At 42.5% G+C, this 19,652-nt stretch overlaps 1 protein-coding gene across 1 annotated transcript in view; it reads left to right on the top strand.

Annotated features, from left to right (window-relative positions):
• The window catches only part of LOC139269350 (phospholipid-transporting ATPase ABCA1-like), a 179,335-nt gene extending 163,856 nt beyond the window's left edge, over positions 1 to 15,479 (top strand). Inside the window, exons 40-50 of the mRNA XM_070888368.1 lie at positions 826 to 949; positions 2,359 to 2,488; positions 2,983 to 3,103; positions 3,209 to 3,271; positions 4,462 to 4,568; positions 5,530 to 5,671; positions 7,105 to 7,239; positions 9,408 to 9,511; positions 11,200 to 11,292; positions 12,669 to 12,912; positions 14,432 to 15,479. Of these exons, the coding sequence (XP_070744469.1) occupies positions 826 to 949; positions 2,359 to 2,488; positions 2,983 to 3,103; positions 3,209 to 3,271; positions 4,462 to 4,568; positions 5,530 to 5,671; positions 7,105 to 7,239; positions 9,408 to 9,511; positions 11,200 to 11,292; positions 12,669 to 12,912; positions 14,432 to 14,572 (1,404 nt within the window). The 3' untranslated portion in view covers positions 14,573 to 15,479. The remainder of the gene's footprint in view (positions 1 to 825; positions 950 to 2,358; positions 2,489 to 2,982; positions 3,104 to 3,208; positions 3,272 to 4,461; positions 4,569 to 5,529; positions 5,672 to 7,104; positions 7,240 to 9,407; positions 9,512 to 11,199; positions 11,293 to 12,668; positions 12,913 to 14,431) is intronic.
• The last annotated feature ends 4,173 nt before the right edge of the window (positions 15,480 to 19,652 follow it).

The raw sequence follows: 19,652 nt of genomic DNA, 5'->3' as shown, positions 1-19,652 counted from the left end.
GACTGACATATGAAGAAAAACTAGATCGACTAGGCTTATATTCACTGGAATTTTGAAAAATTTGAGGGGATCTCATAGAAGCATATAAACTTCTGACGGGATTGGACAGGCTAGATGCAGGAAGAATGTTCCCAATGTTGGGGAAGTCCAGAACCAGGGGTCACAGTCTAAGGATAAGGGGTAAGCCATTTAGGACAGAGATGAGGAGAAACTTCTTCACTCAGAGAATTGTGAACCTGTGGAATTCTCTACCACAGAAAGTTGTTGAGGCCAGTTCGTTAGATATATTCAAAAGTGAGTTAGATGTGACCCCTACGGCTAAAGGCATCAAGGGGTATGGAGAGAAAGCACGAATGGGGTACTTAAGTTGCATGATCAGCCATGATCATATTGAGTGATGGTGCAGGCTTGAAGGGCCGAATGGCCTACTCCTGCACCAATTTCTATGTTTCTATGATTCACGCCCATACACACATCAGTTACAAGCGGGCGCTGTTTGATTCTGTTGTTATTGAGCGTGATTGTTGCAGATGTCACTCTTTTAATCTCTTAAACTAGCAACTTCTTCCAATTTCAGGGTAATTACTTTCAATCTGCTTCACTAACACACATTCCCTCACGCTCTTACCTGTGTGATGATATCACTGTGGTTTAAGGCGATATGATTATGGCTGTGTGTATCAAATCATTCAGCTGGATTTTCTGGCATAGCCAGTTGAAGCACTAATATTAATTTACTTTTATTCCTGTATGCCTAACACTTACAACTTTCTGAAATGAAACTTTTGTCCCGCATTGATTTAAACGTATTTGTTGTTGTTGCAGAAACTGAACAGCATTAATGAAGTTCTGAAGTCCGTATTCCTGATCTTTCCTCACTTCTGTCTGGGCCGTGGATTGATCGATATGGTGAAAAATCAGGCCATGGCAGATGCCTTGGAACGATTTGGTGTGTAATAATTTATTGATTTGTCTTTCTACTTCGGAATCCTGAGTGCATTAGGTTGTGGAAAGAAAATCCACCTTAAAGTATGGTCTTTGCACTAAAGAGTCGTGTTCAATTTTGGTCTCGTGTTTTGAAGACCAGAATATTTAAGAACCCGAATGTAACGTCAGTTTGGAGTGATGTGACACAGGGTAATTGGTGTCTGTGTCGATGATTTTAAACTCATTTTAATGGCACTGGGAAATGTTATACACTTGGGGTAACTTCTGCCGTTCTCATTCCTGGGTCACAAGTTGTGGGTCCAAGATCCAGTCAAGCCGCATTTTTAACACTGGCTGGGGATTGTACGAGAAGTACAGCAAACCTTCTGGACCTTGGCAGCATGAGGCCCAGAAGATTTAAATTCCTGGGCCTACCTGCATAGGCCCTGTCAGACTTCCGCCCAAACCCAGGCTGGAAGTGTCAGCCCTGCACTTGTCCGTATCACAATAGTGACTGCACTTCAAAGTAATTCATTGTTGAAATGCTGAGAGACCAGATAAGATGCATTAGGAGTCCAAAGGGTAAGTTTGCCTCTTCACTGGGACATTGGCATCCCATTGGTGCAGTGAAGAGGAAAAGGGGCAAAGTCCTATTGCATCTGGTCTCCACCCTCTTTTGCATCCGGCTGTGATTTCCCAATTGACATCATGGATCTGCAGCTGTCACAGGTGCAGGATCAAGATTCACAAATCTATAGAGTGGCAATATGTGCTTGCAGCAGGCACAAACCTGAGATTCCCATGTTAAAGAAGTAGCAGAGGACGTTCCCATCCTCCTTTCCTTATTTTGTTCAGACCTAGGCTAGTGGATGCCCCAGTGAACTGGAGGGTCAGCAGGGATCCCAGCGGGAGGCCGTAAGCTCAGCGTGCTTCACTCCCCTGCTCTCGACTCAAAAGACAATCTGAAGGTCTCCGGCTGCTCTCCAACAGCAACAAGAAGCACAGTTGGTGCCGAGCAGGAGCACAGTTTCAGGCCTCTCGGGCTTGCATCTGCAGTCCCGATTCCGGCTCATCTTTCAGATGCCAGGCTCAGCCAGGAGACTGTCTGCGCTGGCCGTGTGCCCAGTCCATACAACATGGCATCAGGACTCGCTGACTTGTTTTCAGCTGCCTGGGCCCTAAGCTCTGGAATTCCCTCCCTAAACCTCTCCGCCTCTCTACCACTCCTTTCAGTCACTACTTAAAACCTATTTCTTTTACGAAGCTTTTGGTCAACTGTCCGAATATCTCCTTATGCGGCTCAGTGTCAAATTCTGTCTGATAATGCTCCTGTGAAGTTCCTTAGGCTGTTTTACTACATTAAAGGCGCTATATAAATGCACATTGTTGTTGTTTTGGGGTGCACTTTATGATAACTCTGTTCTTTTGTAGGTGAGAATCGTTTTGTCTCCCCACTTTCCTGGGATCTGGTGGGAAGGAACTTGTTCGCCATGGCTGTGGAGGGAGTGGTTTTCTTCTTAATCACAGTCCTGATTCAGTACAGATTCTTTATAAAACCGAGGTAAGTGGTGCCAGATGCTGATAGGGTTCGATGCAGAAGGGTGGGAGGAGGCTCGTGTGGAGCCTGTTGGGCCAATTGGGCCGTTTCTGTGCTGTGAAATGCTATGTAATTCTACCTAAGAAACAAAGAATCCTACCCCTGTATCTCCTCTTTCTGAGCTGCTGAATAAACCATTACATTCTGCAATATTAGCAATTGAATTTATATAGTGCCTTATCCACCCAGTGCATTCCAGTTCAAGCGTAGACTGTTGTGTAGGGAACTGGGCGCTCATTCAGTACCAGCAGCACATAATATCTAAATACATTTGATCTATATTTAAAATAAGATTGTATCAATCTGCAAAATATTATTAAAAAGACTGTAATAGGATGTAGGGAATATTTTGTTCTGCATCCCTGTTCGGTTACAAAATCTGACTGGCATATGTTATTGCTGGGCATGGCGTTACAGCAGAATGTGGAGGGTTAATGCCTTTTCTGGCCTTTGTCTAGACCCACGTCTGTCAAACTCCCAATGCTGACTGATGAAGATGAGGATGTGGCTAAGGAAAGGCAGAGGGTGCTGAGTGGCGGGTGTCAGAATGACATCCTGGAGCTGAAAAGTCTCACAAAGGTAAGTTGTGACGAGGTCGTTTGAAGAGCAGAGTGATGCTGGACTGATTTTCATGCCGTTTTGTAGGTGTGTTAGGTCTCATTAACAAGTGAGCATCTGTTCCAGATTTACAGGATGAAACGGAAGCCTGCAGTGGACAGACTTTGTGTTGGGATCCCTCCGGGAGAGGTAAGGAGCATTGAGAAACGCAATTATAGAATCATAGAATCTAACAGCACAGACGGGGGCCATTTGGCACATCATGTCTGTGCTGGCCCTTTGAAAGAGCTATCCAAGTCAACCCAGATTTTTCCCCATAGTCCTCTTCAAGTACATGTCCAATTGGCTTTTTGAACGTTCCTGTAGAATCTGATTCCATCAGCCTTTCAGGTAGTGCATTCCAGATCTTAACAACCCTGGAGCCCTTTACTGGAGCCAATTAAAACATCACTCCCTGCAGCCCAGTGTTAGCCCTCTGACATGTTTAAAGGAGTCCCTCCCCCGAACTTTATCGAGAGGCGTTCAAGGAGGCATAGAAGCAGAGTCTTCTCCGCAAACATGAACTGTAAAAGCTCCATGTTGGGTGCTTTCCGATTCAGATTCACTGCGGCACAAAGAATCAGGAGCAACACTTTCTTTCGTAAAAAAAACCATGACAATGAAAGGAAGGCCCCTTCTTGAGGGGCAGTATCTTTATCCTGACACAATTTTTGAACACGAGGCAATTTTAAATGCTGCCCGCGCTAGATTGTCTCTCACTGGTGGAGAGACATTTTATGGAAAATGGTTCCCATCATATGCTGGGTGTGTCTTGCTGGACATTTCAGCATCAACTCCAGGAACACTGCAGAAAATGGTAGCTCTAATAGGGAGACTGGGTAGAGATAAATAAAAATAAAAACTTGGATTTATATAGTGCCTTTCATGACCTCAACATGTCCCAAAGCGCTTAACAGCCAATGAAGTACTTTTTAAGTGTAGTCACTGTTGTAATGTCGGAAACGTGGCAACCAAATTGTGCACAGCAAGGTCCCACAAACTGTGACGAGATAATGACCAGATCATCTGTTTTAGTGGCTTTGGTTGAGGGATAGCGTTATAAACATATAAGTAGGTTGCCTGGGTAAGTGTTGTCTTTTATTCGCTCCTCGAGGAGGGGGCAGGAATTTGAAAAGCAGTCTACTCTAGAGCGCCTGATCCTGGGACATTCCTTTAAAAGGCCAAAGGGGACTTTAGGAGTCAAGAAATGTGTTTGAGTTCTATGTTGAGTGCCCTCTTCCTCTGATTGAGGTGATAAGAGACTCAAGTGTATAATTCGCTAGCTGTTAGTGCCCAGAATGCAAGCGAGTCTTCTGATGCTGGTGTTTCTCCCATTCCAGTGTTTTGGGCTCCTAGGGGTGAACGGTGCTGGGAAAACAACAACCTTTAAGATGTTGACCGGTGATAGTTATGTGACAGGAGGAGAAGCTTTCCTGAATGGACACAGGTAGGAGTGCATGTGGTTCATTGTATCTATGAGTGCTCAGAAACAATTAGCTTACCACGTAGTAAATCTTTCATTATGCATCTGCAATGAAAATGCCTGAGTGGTTTATGTACCTCGCAGCTGGTTCGTGCTTGCTGGAGCTCAAGGCTGTTGGGTTTCAATTAGTTTACAGCATCGGAGATTTTCATGCCCCTTCTGTAAATGTGCCTCTTTCCATTCGTTACCAATCGTCCCATTTATATTGAGGGTGGATTCAGCAGCTGTACTTGTGCAAAGCTTGCATGTGCGCTGTTAGTGACACTCATATCTTTGTTCATCTAACTGAGACCTTCCCCAATGTCTGGGATGGAGGATCCAGGACTAACACACACCTGGCACTGTGATGTGTCATCTTTGAAGTGTAGTCACTGTTGTAGTGTTGGAAACACGTCAGTCAAATTGTGCACAACAAGGTCACACAAACCAGATAATGACCAGATCGTCTGTTTTCGTGCCGTTGATTGGGGGATAATGGTCTGAACATATATTATAAGTAGATTGCCTGGTTAAAGTATTGTCTTCCAACCTTGCTGCTGGAGAGACTTGGTAACATTTCCTCCCAATGAGGTTTGCATTGGCTCCAAAAGTACTTGACCCAGGTTGTTTACACAATGGCGTTGCCTTCTAATGATATTTGTAGCATTTATTTTTACGCAAAAGAGATTGGGTTCTTAGGAACCAGCACCCACTCAGCTTTCCTGTATTATCTTAAATTCGCTAAATTAGCTGGAGGAACACAGTAAGATCCAGAGTGAATCCGGATTTGCAGCTGAAGGGTCGCAATTGCTTCCCCCTCCCCTCCCTGCCCACCCTTACCCCTGTGCTAGATTGCTGCTGCTCAGTAGACAGTGTGTAAAAAAAAAAAGAGTAGGTTGCTGAGGTTTTACTAAAATAATGCTCTGCTTTGGTTTCTCTGCTACAGTATTTTATCCAATATGGACGAGGTCCATCAGAACATGGGTTACTGTCCTCAGTTTGATGCCATCAACGAACTGCTGACTGGCCGCGAGCATCTGGAGCTTTACGCACTCCTGCGTGGAATTCCTGAAAAAGAAATCTGCAAGGTAAAGCAGAACTGATAGCGTAAAGCGGCAGTCGGTCTGAGTGACATTGCTTCCAGTAGCTCGTGCTGTCGGGTTTCTCAGAAAGGCGTTGAGCAAATTCCCCTCCCTTGTTATGGCAGGGAACAAAATGGTTTCCTTCTGCCCTCCTCACCATCCTCTCCCATTCTGTCCTGAAGATGATAACAATCATCTACGTTCTCGTGTGAACTGGAGGCAATGAGCTTTCGGGAGGAGAGGGCATCTGAGCCCATTCATACTACATAGTATTTACAGGACAGAAACAGATCACTCGGCCCAACAGATCCATGTCGGTATTTATGCTCCACGCGAGCCTCCTCTCACCTTGCTTCATCAAACCCCATCAACATACCCGTCTATTAATTTCTCTTTCATGTGCTTATTTAGCTTCCCTTTAAATGCACCTATGCTATTTGCCCCAACCTCTCCATGTTTTTAAAAATTTATTCACGGGATGTGGGCATCGTTGGAAAGGCCAGCACTTAATGCCCATCCTGAATTTCCCTCAAGAAGGTGGTGGTGAGCCACCTTTTTTAATAGATCTTGCTTGGCCATTTCAGAGGGCAGTTAAGAGTTAGGGAGTTAAGATCCACAGAAACAGCTTGTGGTTAGACTGTGGAACGCGCCTGGACTAATGGTCTGGAGACATGAGTTCAAATCCCACCACAGCAGCAGGGGAATTTAAATTTAATTAAATAAATCTGGAATAAAAAGCTAGTATCAGTAATGCTGACCATGAAACTACCTTTCCCTAAAGGACATTTGTGAAACAAATGGGTTTAAACGACAGTCCGGTAGTTTCATGGTCACCATTACTGATACTAGCTTTTTATTCCAGATTTATATAATTTAATTTAAATTCCCCTGCTGCTGTGGTGGGATTTGAACTCATGTCTCCAGATTATTAGTCCAGGCGCGTTCCACAGTCTAACCACAAGCTGTTCCTGTTGTCACCTGAAGTCCAGACATGCATGTTTTCAGCTGGATAACAAATAGGAGAGGACAGCTTGACGACGTTTTTTTCCTCATACCTAACCTCTAGATGCAGACCACCTGTTGTGTCACTTCCCTCAATCAGCCTGGCTGAGATCAACTAACTGCCTGGTCTTGCGATTCAACCTGAAACAGGCCCCAGATGGACTATTTACAGGTCCTGGCTTTTTCAATTGTCCGACAAAGCCTCAATGTTAGAATGCTCATCCTTGTTTTCAAATCCCTCCGTGGTCTTGTCCATCCCTATCTCTGTGGCCTCCTCCAGCCCAACAACCCTTCAAAATCTCTGCGTGCCTCCAGTTCTGGCCTCCTACGCGTCCCCGATTTTCATCGTTCCACCATTGGCATATTTTGAGTTTGCAGTGGTGGAATGGTTTTGGAGCAGTTTATTTTTGCACACTGACCGTATACCTTTCCATCAGATTGCTGAATGGGGGATCCGAAAGCTGGGAATTATTCGATATGCAGACAAAAGGGCCGGCAACTACAGCGGTGGGAACAGGCGCAAACTCTCCACTGCCATGGCTCTGATTGGGGGGCCTCCTGTCTTATTTCTGGTGAGTATTTTACACTGTTCACTTACGTGCTGCCTGACTACCAACCTCTTGCACTGAAATTGGACCCAATGAATAGGAGCCAAGCACTGCAAAATAAAAGTAACTCATAATGAAGGGTTTGAATAGAGAATATCAGGATTAACTGTTTTCACTGGCAGGAAGGTTGCTAACCAGATGTTAGATCATTGGCAAAAGAACTAGGGGGAATGTAAGGAGATTTTTTTTTTTACGCATCGAGTTGTTACAATCTGGAATGCACTGCCTGAAAGGGTGGTGGAAGCAGATTCAGTTGTAACTTTCAAAAGGGAATCAGATAAATACTTGAAGGGAAACAAAATGCAGGACTTTGGGGAAAAGGCAGGGGAGTGGGATTAATTGGTTAGCTCTTTTAAAGAGCCAGCACAGGCATGGTGGGCCGAATGACCTCCTAGCACAATGGTTCTATTATTCTAATCTAGCACCTGTCACGTGATCATATATCAACCTTACTTTCCGTTGCCTACTTTGCAGGTTTTAATGGGGGCGAATTTCTATGGGGATTCTCCCGCTGGCCCACCATAACTTCGGTGTAAGCACTGTTTCGATGAGGTTACGGCAGATCAGTGGGAGAACCACGGCGGAAATTCCTCCCTCAATTATGCCCATGGAAGAGATAACATCCTTTTCTTAAATAGACTACCGTACAATCCAGCATATCGGCATAAAAATAGCCTAATGTACTCATACTAGATCCCCTTCTGTGTTATTTTATGTCGGTGTTAACACCATTAAAATAAGGGGGTAATTATGACTTTGTGCAATAGTGGAAACGGATGACAGCAATTAGGCCGCCCATTATACATCTCTCCCGATTTTCATTTCCAATGGGAGAGATGTACAACGGGAGGCTGATCCGATATCACCCATTTTATACCATCGCCGAAAGTCAAAATGATTCCCAAGGAATCATAGAATAGAATCATAGAATAGTCGAGCACAGAAGGAGACTATTCAGCCATCAAGTCTGCAGCAGCTCTTGTGAAGAGTAATCCAGTTAGTCCCACTCCTCCGCTCTTTCCCCATACCCCTGCAATTTTTTTCTCCTTTAAATATTTATCCAATCCCCTTTTGAAGGCTCCTATTGAATCTGAATCCACCACCCTATCAGGCAGTGCATTCCGAATCCTAACCACTCTAAGGAATGGACTGGTTGGGCCGAATGACCTGTTTCTGTGCTGTATATCCTATGAATTTAAAATAAACCAGTTACACAGTTGTACACAAACTTCTCCAATTACAATTTCCACCGTATAAAATCTCAGTCACACTGGTCGTGCCACTCCAGGTGTGAAGCACATAAATACCTAGGTGAAAATGCCAGCTAGCTACATACCTGATTATTAAGTGCTTCAGTTCCATTCATAAAACAATCCAGTCCGAAGGACATACATCTACATAATATGTTACCCTCTTTATATTGCTATCCTGTGCAAACAAGAGCATCACTTCAGGAATATGGATTGTAGGTTAAAGGGTCGCTCGCTGAAGCCAGTTATCTCCAGTTTGCAAATACACAAAATTCCCCTCTGGAAATATAAATGCAAATCTTTCTTTCTTTCTTTTCTTCTTTCTCTTTCTCTTTTCCCCTCTCTCTCTTCCTCTCTTCCCCTCTCTCTCTTTCTCTGTCTCTCTCTCTTTCTCTCTTTCTCTTTATTTCTTTCTTTTTCTCTCTTTCTCTTTCTCTTGATCTCTCTTTCCCTTTCTCTCTTCCTTTCCCTTTCTTTCTCTCTATCTTTTTATATTTTTCTCTTTCTCTCTTTCTTTCTCTTTCTCTCTCTTTCTTTCTCTTTCTCTCTTCCTTTCCCTTTCTTTCTCTCTCTATCTTTTTATATTTTTCTTTTCTTTCTCTTCCTTTCCCTTTCTTTCTCTCTCTATCTTTTTATCTTTTCCTCTCTTTATCTTTCTCTTTTTCTCTTTCTCTTTTTTTCTCTTTCTATGACATGGCTCAGACAACTACTATATTTTTTAAAAGTGTCACGTATATTTGATTTCCTGAAATCACCATCATGAACGTACAATAACCACAGCCATCTATGAATCCTTGTCTGCTGAATATCCTGGGTCTCTGGAATGAAGACAACAAATGCAGTGATTAACGTTTTAAACATCTGTTTCATTGTCTAAAACAGGATGAACCCACAACAGGGATGGACCCGAAGGCTCGAAGATTCCTGTGGAACACAATTCTCAGTATCATTAAAGAAGGGAGGTCGGTGGTCTTGACGTCACACAGGTAGGTGAATGGAAAGCACCACAGAGATCTCGTCCAGTATGTGAACGATGTGTTAGTTACAGTAGAAATGATTGACTTGTGTCCAGCCGTCTTTGAGGTACAGTCCCCACCACCTGCAGTGCGATTTGCCCACTATACGCGGTGCCCGATGTGCACTAATGAACTGAATTGCACACGCCAGTCTCTCCACTCGGAGACAGGAAGATCACAACTTTGCGACCCTGTTCAGATTCTTACTCGAGGTCTTGTTATCAAAATCGATGTGGGCAACAGAAAAATTTGTGATGTGGGAAGAACAGAAATGCAACTTGACTGTAAAACAGAGTCTGGAATTTGTGACAGGAAAATAGGGAATAACTGGGATTGTAAAGAAATCAAACTTGAACGAGATGCGAACAGCTGCTTAACCTGCCCGAAATAATCAGTGTTCTTAATACGGTTTATTGTAATTGGCGGCTACGGTAATATCAAATAGTTAGTGCCACTTGCCCAATATCTAATTTTACAGCACAGGAATAGACCTTTCATAGAAACATAGAAACATAGAAACATAGAAAATAGGTGCAGGAGCAGGCCATTCAGCCCTTCTAGCCTGCACCGCCATTCAATGAGTTCATGGCTGAACATGAAACTTCAGTACCCCCTTCCTGCTTTCTCGCCATAACCCTTGATCCCCCGAGTAGTAAGGACTTCATCTAACTCCCTTTTGAATATATTTAGTGAATTGGCCTCAACTACTTTCTGTGGTAGAGAATTCCACAGGTTCACCACTCTCTGGGTGAAGAAGTTTCTCCTCATCTCGGTCCTAAATGGCTTACCCCTTTCGGCCCATCAGGTCTATGCCAGTATTTATCTCCCACACAAGCCTCCTCCCACCCTACTTCATCTCACCCTATCAGCATATCCTTCTATTCGTTTCTTCTTCATGTATTTATCTAGCTTCCCCTTGAATGCATCTATGCTATTCACCTCAAACACTCCTTTGTAGTAGCAAATTACATAGGTGGCTGTCCAGGATAAGTGCAGACTCCAGTTATTTACAACGAGTGTAGTATCACTTTCACAAAGCAATACCGATAAAACAATACCATGAGCCATAACCATTTGCAGGCACTGTAAATATTCCTCACAGTGCCAACATTTACCGTGTCTGCATTCTGCTCCCGAATGAAACACTGCATCTGAATTACGATAACGTGCTGTTAATTCACAGAGCTAATACTGATTATAAATCAATAAATATTTTAGATTCTATTGTGTGACTCTTCAAGACAGTGACCAATACCTGGAGAAACAAGATGTTTTCATGGGAGCACAGGGAGAGTAAACCTATATGGAGCAATTTTTTATTTATATATATATATATATATATTTATATATACCTGTATATTTTTATTATAATAACTGTATATGTGTATGTATAATATGTATTTGCACACACAAATATATATATATCTATAAATGTTACCAATTTTTAAACTTTGAGTTCCTTTTTTAGCGATCAGGCTAGAATTTTCAACAGGCTACAGATTTTGCCTAAAACCATGCCATTCATGAATGTGTCACTTCAGGACTTGTACTAGTTCACGACACTCACAATTCAAATTGGTTTGCCTGTTGTAAAATCTAGAGCAGTGTTCACACGGAATGTGCAACGTTTGTGACCTTCAATGTTTGCTTCCCTGCAGTATGGAGGAGTGTGAAGCCCTGTGCACTCGGATGGCAATAATGGTGAATGGCAAATTCCGATGTCTGGGCAGTGTGCAGCACCTCAAGAACAGGTAAAGCCCCACAGTAGCAATCTGCGTCTCTTAACCCAGAAGCTGCCGTGTCTCGGGAAGGGAATCCTTTCTACTGATGATGCTTGTTCAAAGTGTCATTTGTTGTTTATCAATGGGGGGGGGAGGGGTGAGGGGGGAGAGTCATCAAAGTATTAGAAAATATTAAATATAAAGAGAAAATACTCAGTAGGTCAGACAGCATCTGTGGCGAGAGGAACAGAGTTAACGTTTTAGGTCGGTGACCTTTCAACAGATCGCTTGTATTAGAAAATATTTGTAACTTAAAAATTCTAAATGCTGAAATTAGGAGTATTGGAATGTCAAAGAAACTTGGCTGTTGCTGTTAAGGTGTTTACGTACAGAGGAGTTTTCAGGTCGACTCTGAATGCCTATCCTGAAAATCCAGTGGCTATATTTCCAATTCTCCTGGCAAAGAAGGCTCACTTGGAGAATTTCTCCTCAAACCGCATAGAGGTTTATTAAAACTGTAATGTAAATAATTACTTTGCCGTGTCAAATGCGGTAGCCTCTATATACATACAAGCAATTTGATGGTCCTTCAAATGGGTTCAACAATTCACTGGAGAAGATGCATCATTAGCACTATGACATGAGGATTTTGCATCCCAATGTTGGTACTGGAAGTAGTGGAAATAGTGCAAAGTTCAGAAAGAAAATACTGTCTGTCAAAGTCAGATAGCCAGGTGGTGAAGGATAGACTACCAGAGCCTGGTCTTCAATCAATTACAAGCCTTTATTTACAGAGACACACATTACATACCGTGCAACCCCCAAGATAAGGTTCCATCACTTCCAGAGCCTGCTGCCATATATATGAACGCGAGAGTCTAGAATTAATACCCTCTACCTGAATACAATTAACAAAATCAAGCTGAGGGATGTTGGTGATGGAACATTTGTTTTGCACTTCAGCCATCCAATGTTAGCATGAAACTTCTCAGGTCAGTTAAGATGAAGAGTAAAGTTCTCTCATATATGCCCTAATAACGGGCCTTACCTCAAACCTCAGGATAGCATCCTGTAGACTTTCTGAGGGAGGTTCCCAATTTGGGCGACAGACCCATATTGACCAATTCCACACAGAATCCTTAAACCCAACAAACAGAGGAGATTTTCACAGACCAGTATGTGTTGCATTTGAACCCAGGTTCCCAAGGCTAGAGTCTAAGCCACTTGCACCACCACATACATTACTTTAATAAGTCACCATTTGTACGTGACTTTCCACTCAGAAGAATACACACAACCCGGTGTTCAAGTGTTAAATTATAAAGTTGCAGGTGTGTAAATTGTACTGAAATGCTCCACAGCAACTAATTTACTAACTAAAACCGTTAACTTTTCTTTCTTGGCAGGTTTGGAGATGGATATACAATAATCGTGCGGATAGCTGGTCCAAACCCAGACCTGACTCCCATGGTGGAATTCTTTAAGCGGGCGTTCCCTGGCAGCATTCTCAAAGAGAAACACCGCAGCATGCTCCAGTACCAGCTGCCTTCCTACCAATCCTCCTTATCGAGGATCTTTAGTATTCTCTCCAGCAACAAGGAGAAGCTTCAAATTGAGGACTACTCCGTTTCACAAACCACACTAGACCAAGTAGGTGCTTGTTTCTTTTGTTCATTGAGTCTTAAGACAATATTTGCATGTTATCGCTGACCTACATTGGCTCCTGGTCCAGAAACGCCTTAAATTTAAAATTCTCAGCCTTACGTTCAAATCCCTCCATGGCCTCGCCCCTCCCTATCTCTGTAACTTCCTCCAGTCCTACAACCCTCCGAGATCTCTGCGTTCCTCTAACTCAGCCCTCTTGTGCATCCCCGAGTTTAATCGCTCTATCATTGGTGCCTTCAGCTGCCAAGACCCTAAGCTCTGGAATTCCCTCCATAAACTCTCCACCTCTCCATCCTTCTTTCAGACACTTCTGAAAGCCTACCTCTTTGACCAAGCTATTGGCCACCTGTCCTAATATCTCCTTATGTAGCTCAGTGTCAACTTTTATGTAATTATGCCCCGTGAAGCGCTTTGGGATGTTTTACTCTGTTAAAGATGCTATATAAATGCAAATTGTTAGTCAACTTATTCTGGCCATGTCTGCTGGGATTTTTTTCGTCCCCCCCTCTCCCCCACCCTACTTTGTTAATTTTAACAGATGGATCATTATTGGGTGTGCAACCTGCAATGGGCTTAGTGTTTGGAACAGAAACGTGTAAAGTTGCCCTTTAAAATGCACACTGAAAGCATGGAGTATCAAATATCGCTATGTTCACAAAAATTACTCTTTTAGATCTGAGTTGCCAAATGAATCTGTCAATGCTAGCATGCAGTAGAGGTGATCCAAACCTCGGCTGCCCGTGTCCTAACTCGCACCATGTCCCGCTCACCCATTACACCTGTGCTCACTGACCTACATTGGCTTCCGGTTAAGCAACACCTCGATTTCAAAATTCTCATCCTTATTTTCAAATCCCTCCATGGCCTTGCCCCTCCCTATCTCTGTAATCTCCTCCAGCCACCCCCCCCCCCCCCAAAGATGTCTGCACTCCTCTAATTCTGCCTTCTTGAGCATCCCTGATTATAATCGCCCAACCATTAGTGGCTGTGTCTTCTGTTGCCTTGGCCCCAAGCTCTGGAACTCCCTGCCAAACCTCTCCACCTCTCTACCTCTCTTTCCTCCTTCAAGACGCTCCTTAAAAACTACCTCTTTGACCAAGCTTTTGGTCACCTGTGCTAAATTCTACTTGTGCGGCTCAGTGTAAAATTTTTAATCTCATAATACTTCCATGAAGCGCCTTGGGACGTTTCACTACTTTCAAGGCACTATATAAATACAAATTGTTGTTGTATCACTGATAAGGTACTATAACGACCCAATGGCAGAATGTTCATAAGATAGCAATTTGATGTAAATAGGGCCAATGAGCTGGTGACACCAATCTTTCCTGTCAGGCAGTGCAGATTACCCCAATCAGTTGGGTCAGGCCAGGTATATAAGACTATATCGCTTATTATAGCATCAAATCAAGTTAGGAAAATGTTCTTTGAGGTGCAATTTTACAAAGTAAGTTCTGTTCATTTATCTATGTTCTCTGGCATTCATGAAATTGTTTGCTTTCAGGTATTTGTAAATTTTGCCAAGGACCAAAGCGATGATGACCTCTCCAAGGACATGTCCATTCACAGAAACGAAACTGTCTTAGATGTTGCACTCCTGAATACATTTTTACATGACAACAATGTGAAGGAAAGCTGTGTGTGAGCTGATGAACTGAATTTCAGACTAGAAAGGAAGCGTTGCTTCCCTCAGAATCTGAACTTTTCTAGGAGAGGAAGAATAAAACTGGACACTCTACTGATGCCATTCAATGCAATCCAATGCAAGAATTCCACTATTTTGTGACAAGACGGTGCCTCTGTTAGTTGTTGATTAGTACTGAGGTTAAATGTAAAACTTGAATATAGCTGGTATTACAATATGACTTTGTGAAACTCATGTATTGTATTCAATTACCGTAGGTAATTGGTGTAATATTAGCGATGTGACAATCTTAAAGTTATTGATTCGTCATGGCCAATAATTGAGTTAGTAGATCAATAACTGACACATACAAAAGTGTACACGCATTTCCCTCACCCCCATTTCCTTACAAGCAATGAAATATTTACCACATTCTGATGCTTTCAGAATACGTAACCAAAGTCTGGGCGCATTTCTTTTAATAATCCCTGTGTGTAACTATTTCTTAGAAATATTTTTTTTTTAAATCTTGATAAAGTAACATATTTATTTACTGACTGCAGGTCTAACTAGCTAAAACCGAAGTGTTTACATAAGCATTGCATCCCCGACTTCAATCGTGAATCTGTACACTTTGGCCATTGCATTCCAAGCACTTTACGCAGACTGTTCTGGAACATATTGTCTTGTTTTTGTTTGCACTGTAATATCAATTAATTCTTTATAAAAGCAAACAACGAAAAAAAGTGGCAAAGCTTGGTGATGATAAAGGTTTGACGTTTATAAGTTAAAATCATTTTTCATATAAAAATGTTGCAATACCAAAAGATACCTTGTTTGTGAGAAAGTATTAATGTGTAAATGTATTTGTATGTTGTTTTCAGTTTCTCATGCATTAAGTTTGGAAATAAAATTGTGATAACATTGATGTATTATGTTAAGTTGTCAGTCCCATCTTAGACAGAACAATTTATCCACCTTTTCACCTCCTAGCTCAATCCCTTCTCCTGAACCATATCCAATTGCCTCTTGAACCTATTGATAGTGTTGGTTTGTAAACTATTCTTCTAGGAGGCTGGATTGCAATGGGGTGGAAGTTATGCTTCAGTTGAATCCTTCTCTCCCTCTCTCCCTCTCTTCTTCGACAGTCCCCCGGAGTCGAGGATGACTTGCTTCCCCACTAAAATGAGTTCTAAGGTGATTGATGAGACCAATGCGGGATCTACAGTCTCTGTCACAGGTGGGGCAGACGGTGGTTGGAGGAGCAGGTGGGTGGGGTGCTTGATTTATCGTGCGCTCCTTCCGCTGTTTGTATTTGACTACCGCGTGCTCCCGGCGAAGAGACTCGAGGTGTTCGGCGCCTTCCCGAATGCTTCTCCTCCACTTTGAGCAGTCTTGGGCCAGGGATTCCCAAGAGTCAGTGGGGATGTTATATTTTTTTCCAGAAGGCATGGCAATGGTAAAGGAATTAACAGTGACACAGTGATCGCTATCAGTTCTGAAGATATCAATGATAAACACTCCAGGTAACCTTTGACCTAAACAGCAGACTGGTCAATCTAAAAGTCAATTGTTGTACTTCTGAATAGAAGGTCCAACTTCAAGAACAGGACAAAATTTAGAACAGTTTTCCTTTGAGTTGAAAAATGAACTTTTATTTCTACCGTGAGTTGCAGTTAGAAATAGAGGCGTATTCCTTCTATCAGGTAGCGGAGAACATTCAATGACCTAATCATGTCTACCAGGAGATGAAGCAGTAAGACCTGGACTGGGCAGTATTTGGCCATTTCTAATATTCCTCAGCCTTTTCTGTAATGAACAAACAAACTTCAATAAGTATATAATCATATTTATATTTAATCTATATATGTATTCCTCCCTCATTCTCCCAACAAACTTTAGGAACTTATGTACCAAAAATAGGAACTAGAGTAAAATTCCCAGTAGCTCAATTTCACTTTAAGTTCCATTGGAGCGTCAAAAAGATCACATTTCATTAGCTGTTATTGTCAGTAGGAGTTTGAGCGTGGGAAGACTGAGCCTCTAGCCATTAACTCTCATATTAACTCTCATATTTTCAATTGGGCTATTTTTTGGAAACAATCTGTTTCTATGAGGGAATTTTCTGGTGGTTGTGCTGCAGTTTATTGCCAGCAAAGAAAGTAATGCAGATAGCTAAAGGCTGCTTTATCCTCATTCGACACATCGAAAGCAACAATTTAGATGGGCATCAAGATGAGGCATACTGGTAATCCCCATCAAGGCCCCTAATCTTCCTAAGCCAGATTAAAGTGCACAATTTTAATAAGAACGTAAGAAATAGGAGCAGGGGTAGGCCATTTGGCCCCTCATGCCTGCTCCGCCATTTAATAAGATCATGGCTGATCTGATCATGGACTCAGCTCCACTTCCTTGCCCGCTCCCCATAACCCTTTACTCCCTTATTGCTCAAAAATCTGTATCTCTGCCTTAAATATATTCAATGACCCAGCCTCCACAGCTCTCTGGGGCAGAGAATTCCATAGATTTACAACCCTTAGAGAAGAAATTTCTCATCTCAGTTTTAAATGGCGGCCCCTTAGTCTAAGACTATGTCCCCTAGTTTTAGTTTCCTCTGAGTGGAAAAATCCTCTCTGCATACATCTTGTCAAGCCCCCAATGTTGTGGGTTTTGCAATGTCTCTTGAAATTGTAGGTTTTTACAAGACACCTTTGAGCTTGATCTTTTACACCCTGCTTTTCTGTATTCACTGCACAGTTGGTTTTAACCTGTTCTCTCCATTTACATATTTAAGACATAAATGTCTAGAAAGCCTGCAATGATCACTGGCATTTCTTAAAACGATAGCAACATGTAATATGTAATAGGAATACACACTTCATTTCAGTGCAGTACTGACGGATGCTGCACTGTCAGAGGTGCCGTCTTTCAGGCCCAGGTCCCATCTACCTCTTAGCTGGATGTAAAAGATCCTATGGGATATTTCAAAGAAGAGCAGAGGAGTTCTCTCCGGTGTCCTGGACAATATTTATCCCTCAAGCTACATCACTAAAACAGATGATCTAGTCATTATCACATTATTGTTTGTGGGACCTTGTGCGCAAATTGGCTGCCAAGTTTCGAACACTACACTTGCGACTACACTTCAACAGTACTTTATATTGGCTGTAAAGCCCTTTGGGAAGCCCTGATGCAAATCTTTTTTATATAAAACTTCTCTCCCTTTTTATTGCTAAATTTGAATGAAGCACTAGGCAGGACTACAAAGATAAACAATTAAGATATAAGAAATGTATCCTCAGTAACTGCCCATGTCACAAGCAATGTTGGACACTTTTGTGAGAATGCATGTTGGCGGGTGTTTCAGTTGGCTATACTGGAGAACTATTTACGTTTATAGCACAGACAAAGGCCTTTCAGACCAGTGTTTCCGCTGGCTCTTTGCTAAAGCAATCCAGAACTGATCCCAATCTGCCTGAATTTTAAGTGGCCTGCTTTGATCCATCTTAGCCTGTATGAGGGGCAGCAGACTCTGCTGGAGCTACTTGGGCTAGAGATGAGATGTGACTCCACAGCTATGCTTCATCAAGGGGGGTGGGGGAGGCGTTCTGCAGGTTGGATTTGTGCCCTTGAATTGTGCACGATCTTGTTGCATAAACAGAAAAGTAATCTTCAGGTGCTGTATATTGAAGGGACGCAATGACCAATCTACGAATGACCTGCAGGGAAACCTGAATGCCATCCATCATGTAACAAGGTTGGTTATCCAAGTGTTTGGAGATGTGATGCTCTTGGATAGCCAGATCTCCAATTGTACATTACACCTTGAATGTTGGTCTTACTGCAGTACGGACATACACAAGATGTAGCGAAAAAGGCGGTAATGATGTGCGAGGGCTTGGTATGGATGAGGAACTGATTAACAGGGAATACTTTGTGATATGCAATCTTGAGCCATCTACTTATGATTGTTGGGTGGTCTTACCTTGTCCAATTCCGTAATGTGTTCTACCCTCTTCCTAGGTTCTGTGGGTAGTGTATGCTGTGGGAAACCTGGTTGCCACCTCGATCATAAAATTGCTATCCTCTGAAGAGCACGCTTAAAATACCAAGCAGGGCAACCCTCCTTGTATCCATCTTATACAGCGGCACCTCCACTTTGCCAGCCACGCAATCCTACATTGCTCAGTCATGTGCCCAAAGACTTACTTTTGTGCATCTATGTGAGTTTTCTTACATTTAATGGTTGTTTTTCATTTCTTTCTCTCCCCCTCTCCAAACCTTCAGCCTTGGCAAAGCTTCCAAATGGTCAAAATGCATTTGAAACCTTTTTAAAGGCTTCAAGAACGGACGTGTCAGCATCGGATGTCCTGGGATTGCGTATCTTGGCAATTACTCCTTGATGTGCCCCCATGGAATTTCAGCTCCATAATCTTTCCAGCAGCAGGCCGTTCATCAGGATCACATTCCACTTAGGAACATAGGAGCAAGAGTAGGCCATTTTGCCCCTCGAGCATGTTCATGAGTTCATGGCTGAAGTGTGACCAAACGCTATGTACCTGCCTCGAGGGGCTAGATGGCCTACTCCTGTTCCTAATTCTTATGTTCTTTATCCATTGTGTTTATTGAAATATCATGTCAAAGGTTAGAGTGCAAAATGGACCAAGTCTTGGATATATATGCAGTATGTTACTTTTGTGCGCTATTTAGAACAATATGCAAAGTGTTCTGGTTTAAGCAGTTTGCCAATTTAATCTCTTCAGTACTGGACAACATTTCTGGCCCAGGCATTATTAAAAAATGTTTATTCAGATAGACTATTGAGAAAGTTCTACAATTGATTACAGAGCAATATTTAACCTGAAAAATACGCAATTCCCAAAACGTTATTTTTTATTCTGTGCAATTAAATAGTTCTCGTGTGATTTTCCACCCTACCACAAGTCCTGGCTAGAACGGAGATGATTGGGTGATTCCTCTATCCATCACGCACTGCTCTAAGTGACAGGGTTTAATCTTATGCAACTATCCTCCAGTCAATGCATTTTGCTGTAGAAATAAGCCTGCTTTTATCGGGAGACTATGCTGTAGTTTCGGTCAC

The sequence above is a fragment of the Pristiophorus japonicus genome, chromosome 1, assembly GCF_044704955.1.
Source record: "Pristiophorus japonicus isolate sPriJap1 chromosome 1, sPriJap1.hap1, whole genome shotgun sequence".
Lineage (NCBI taxonomy): Eukaryota > Metazoa > Chordata > Chondrichthyes > Pristiophoridae > Pristiophorus > Pristiophorus japonicus.
This window is presented reverse-complemented; position numbering and strand designations above follow the sequence as displayed.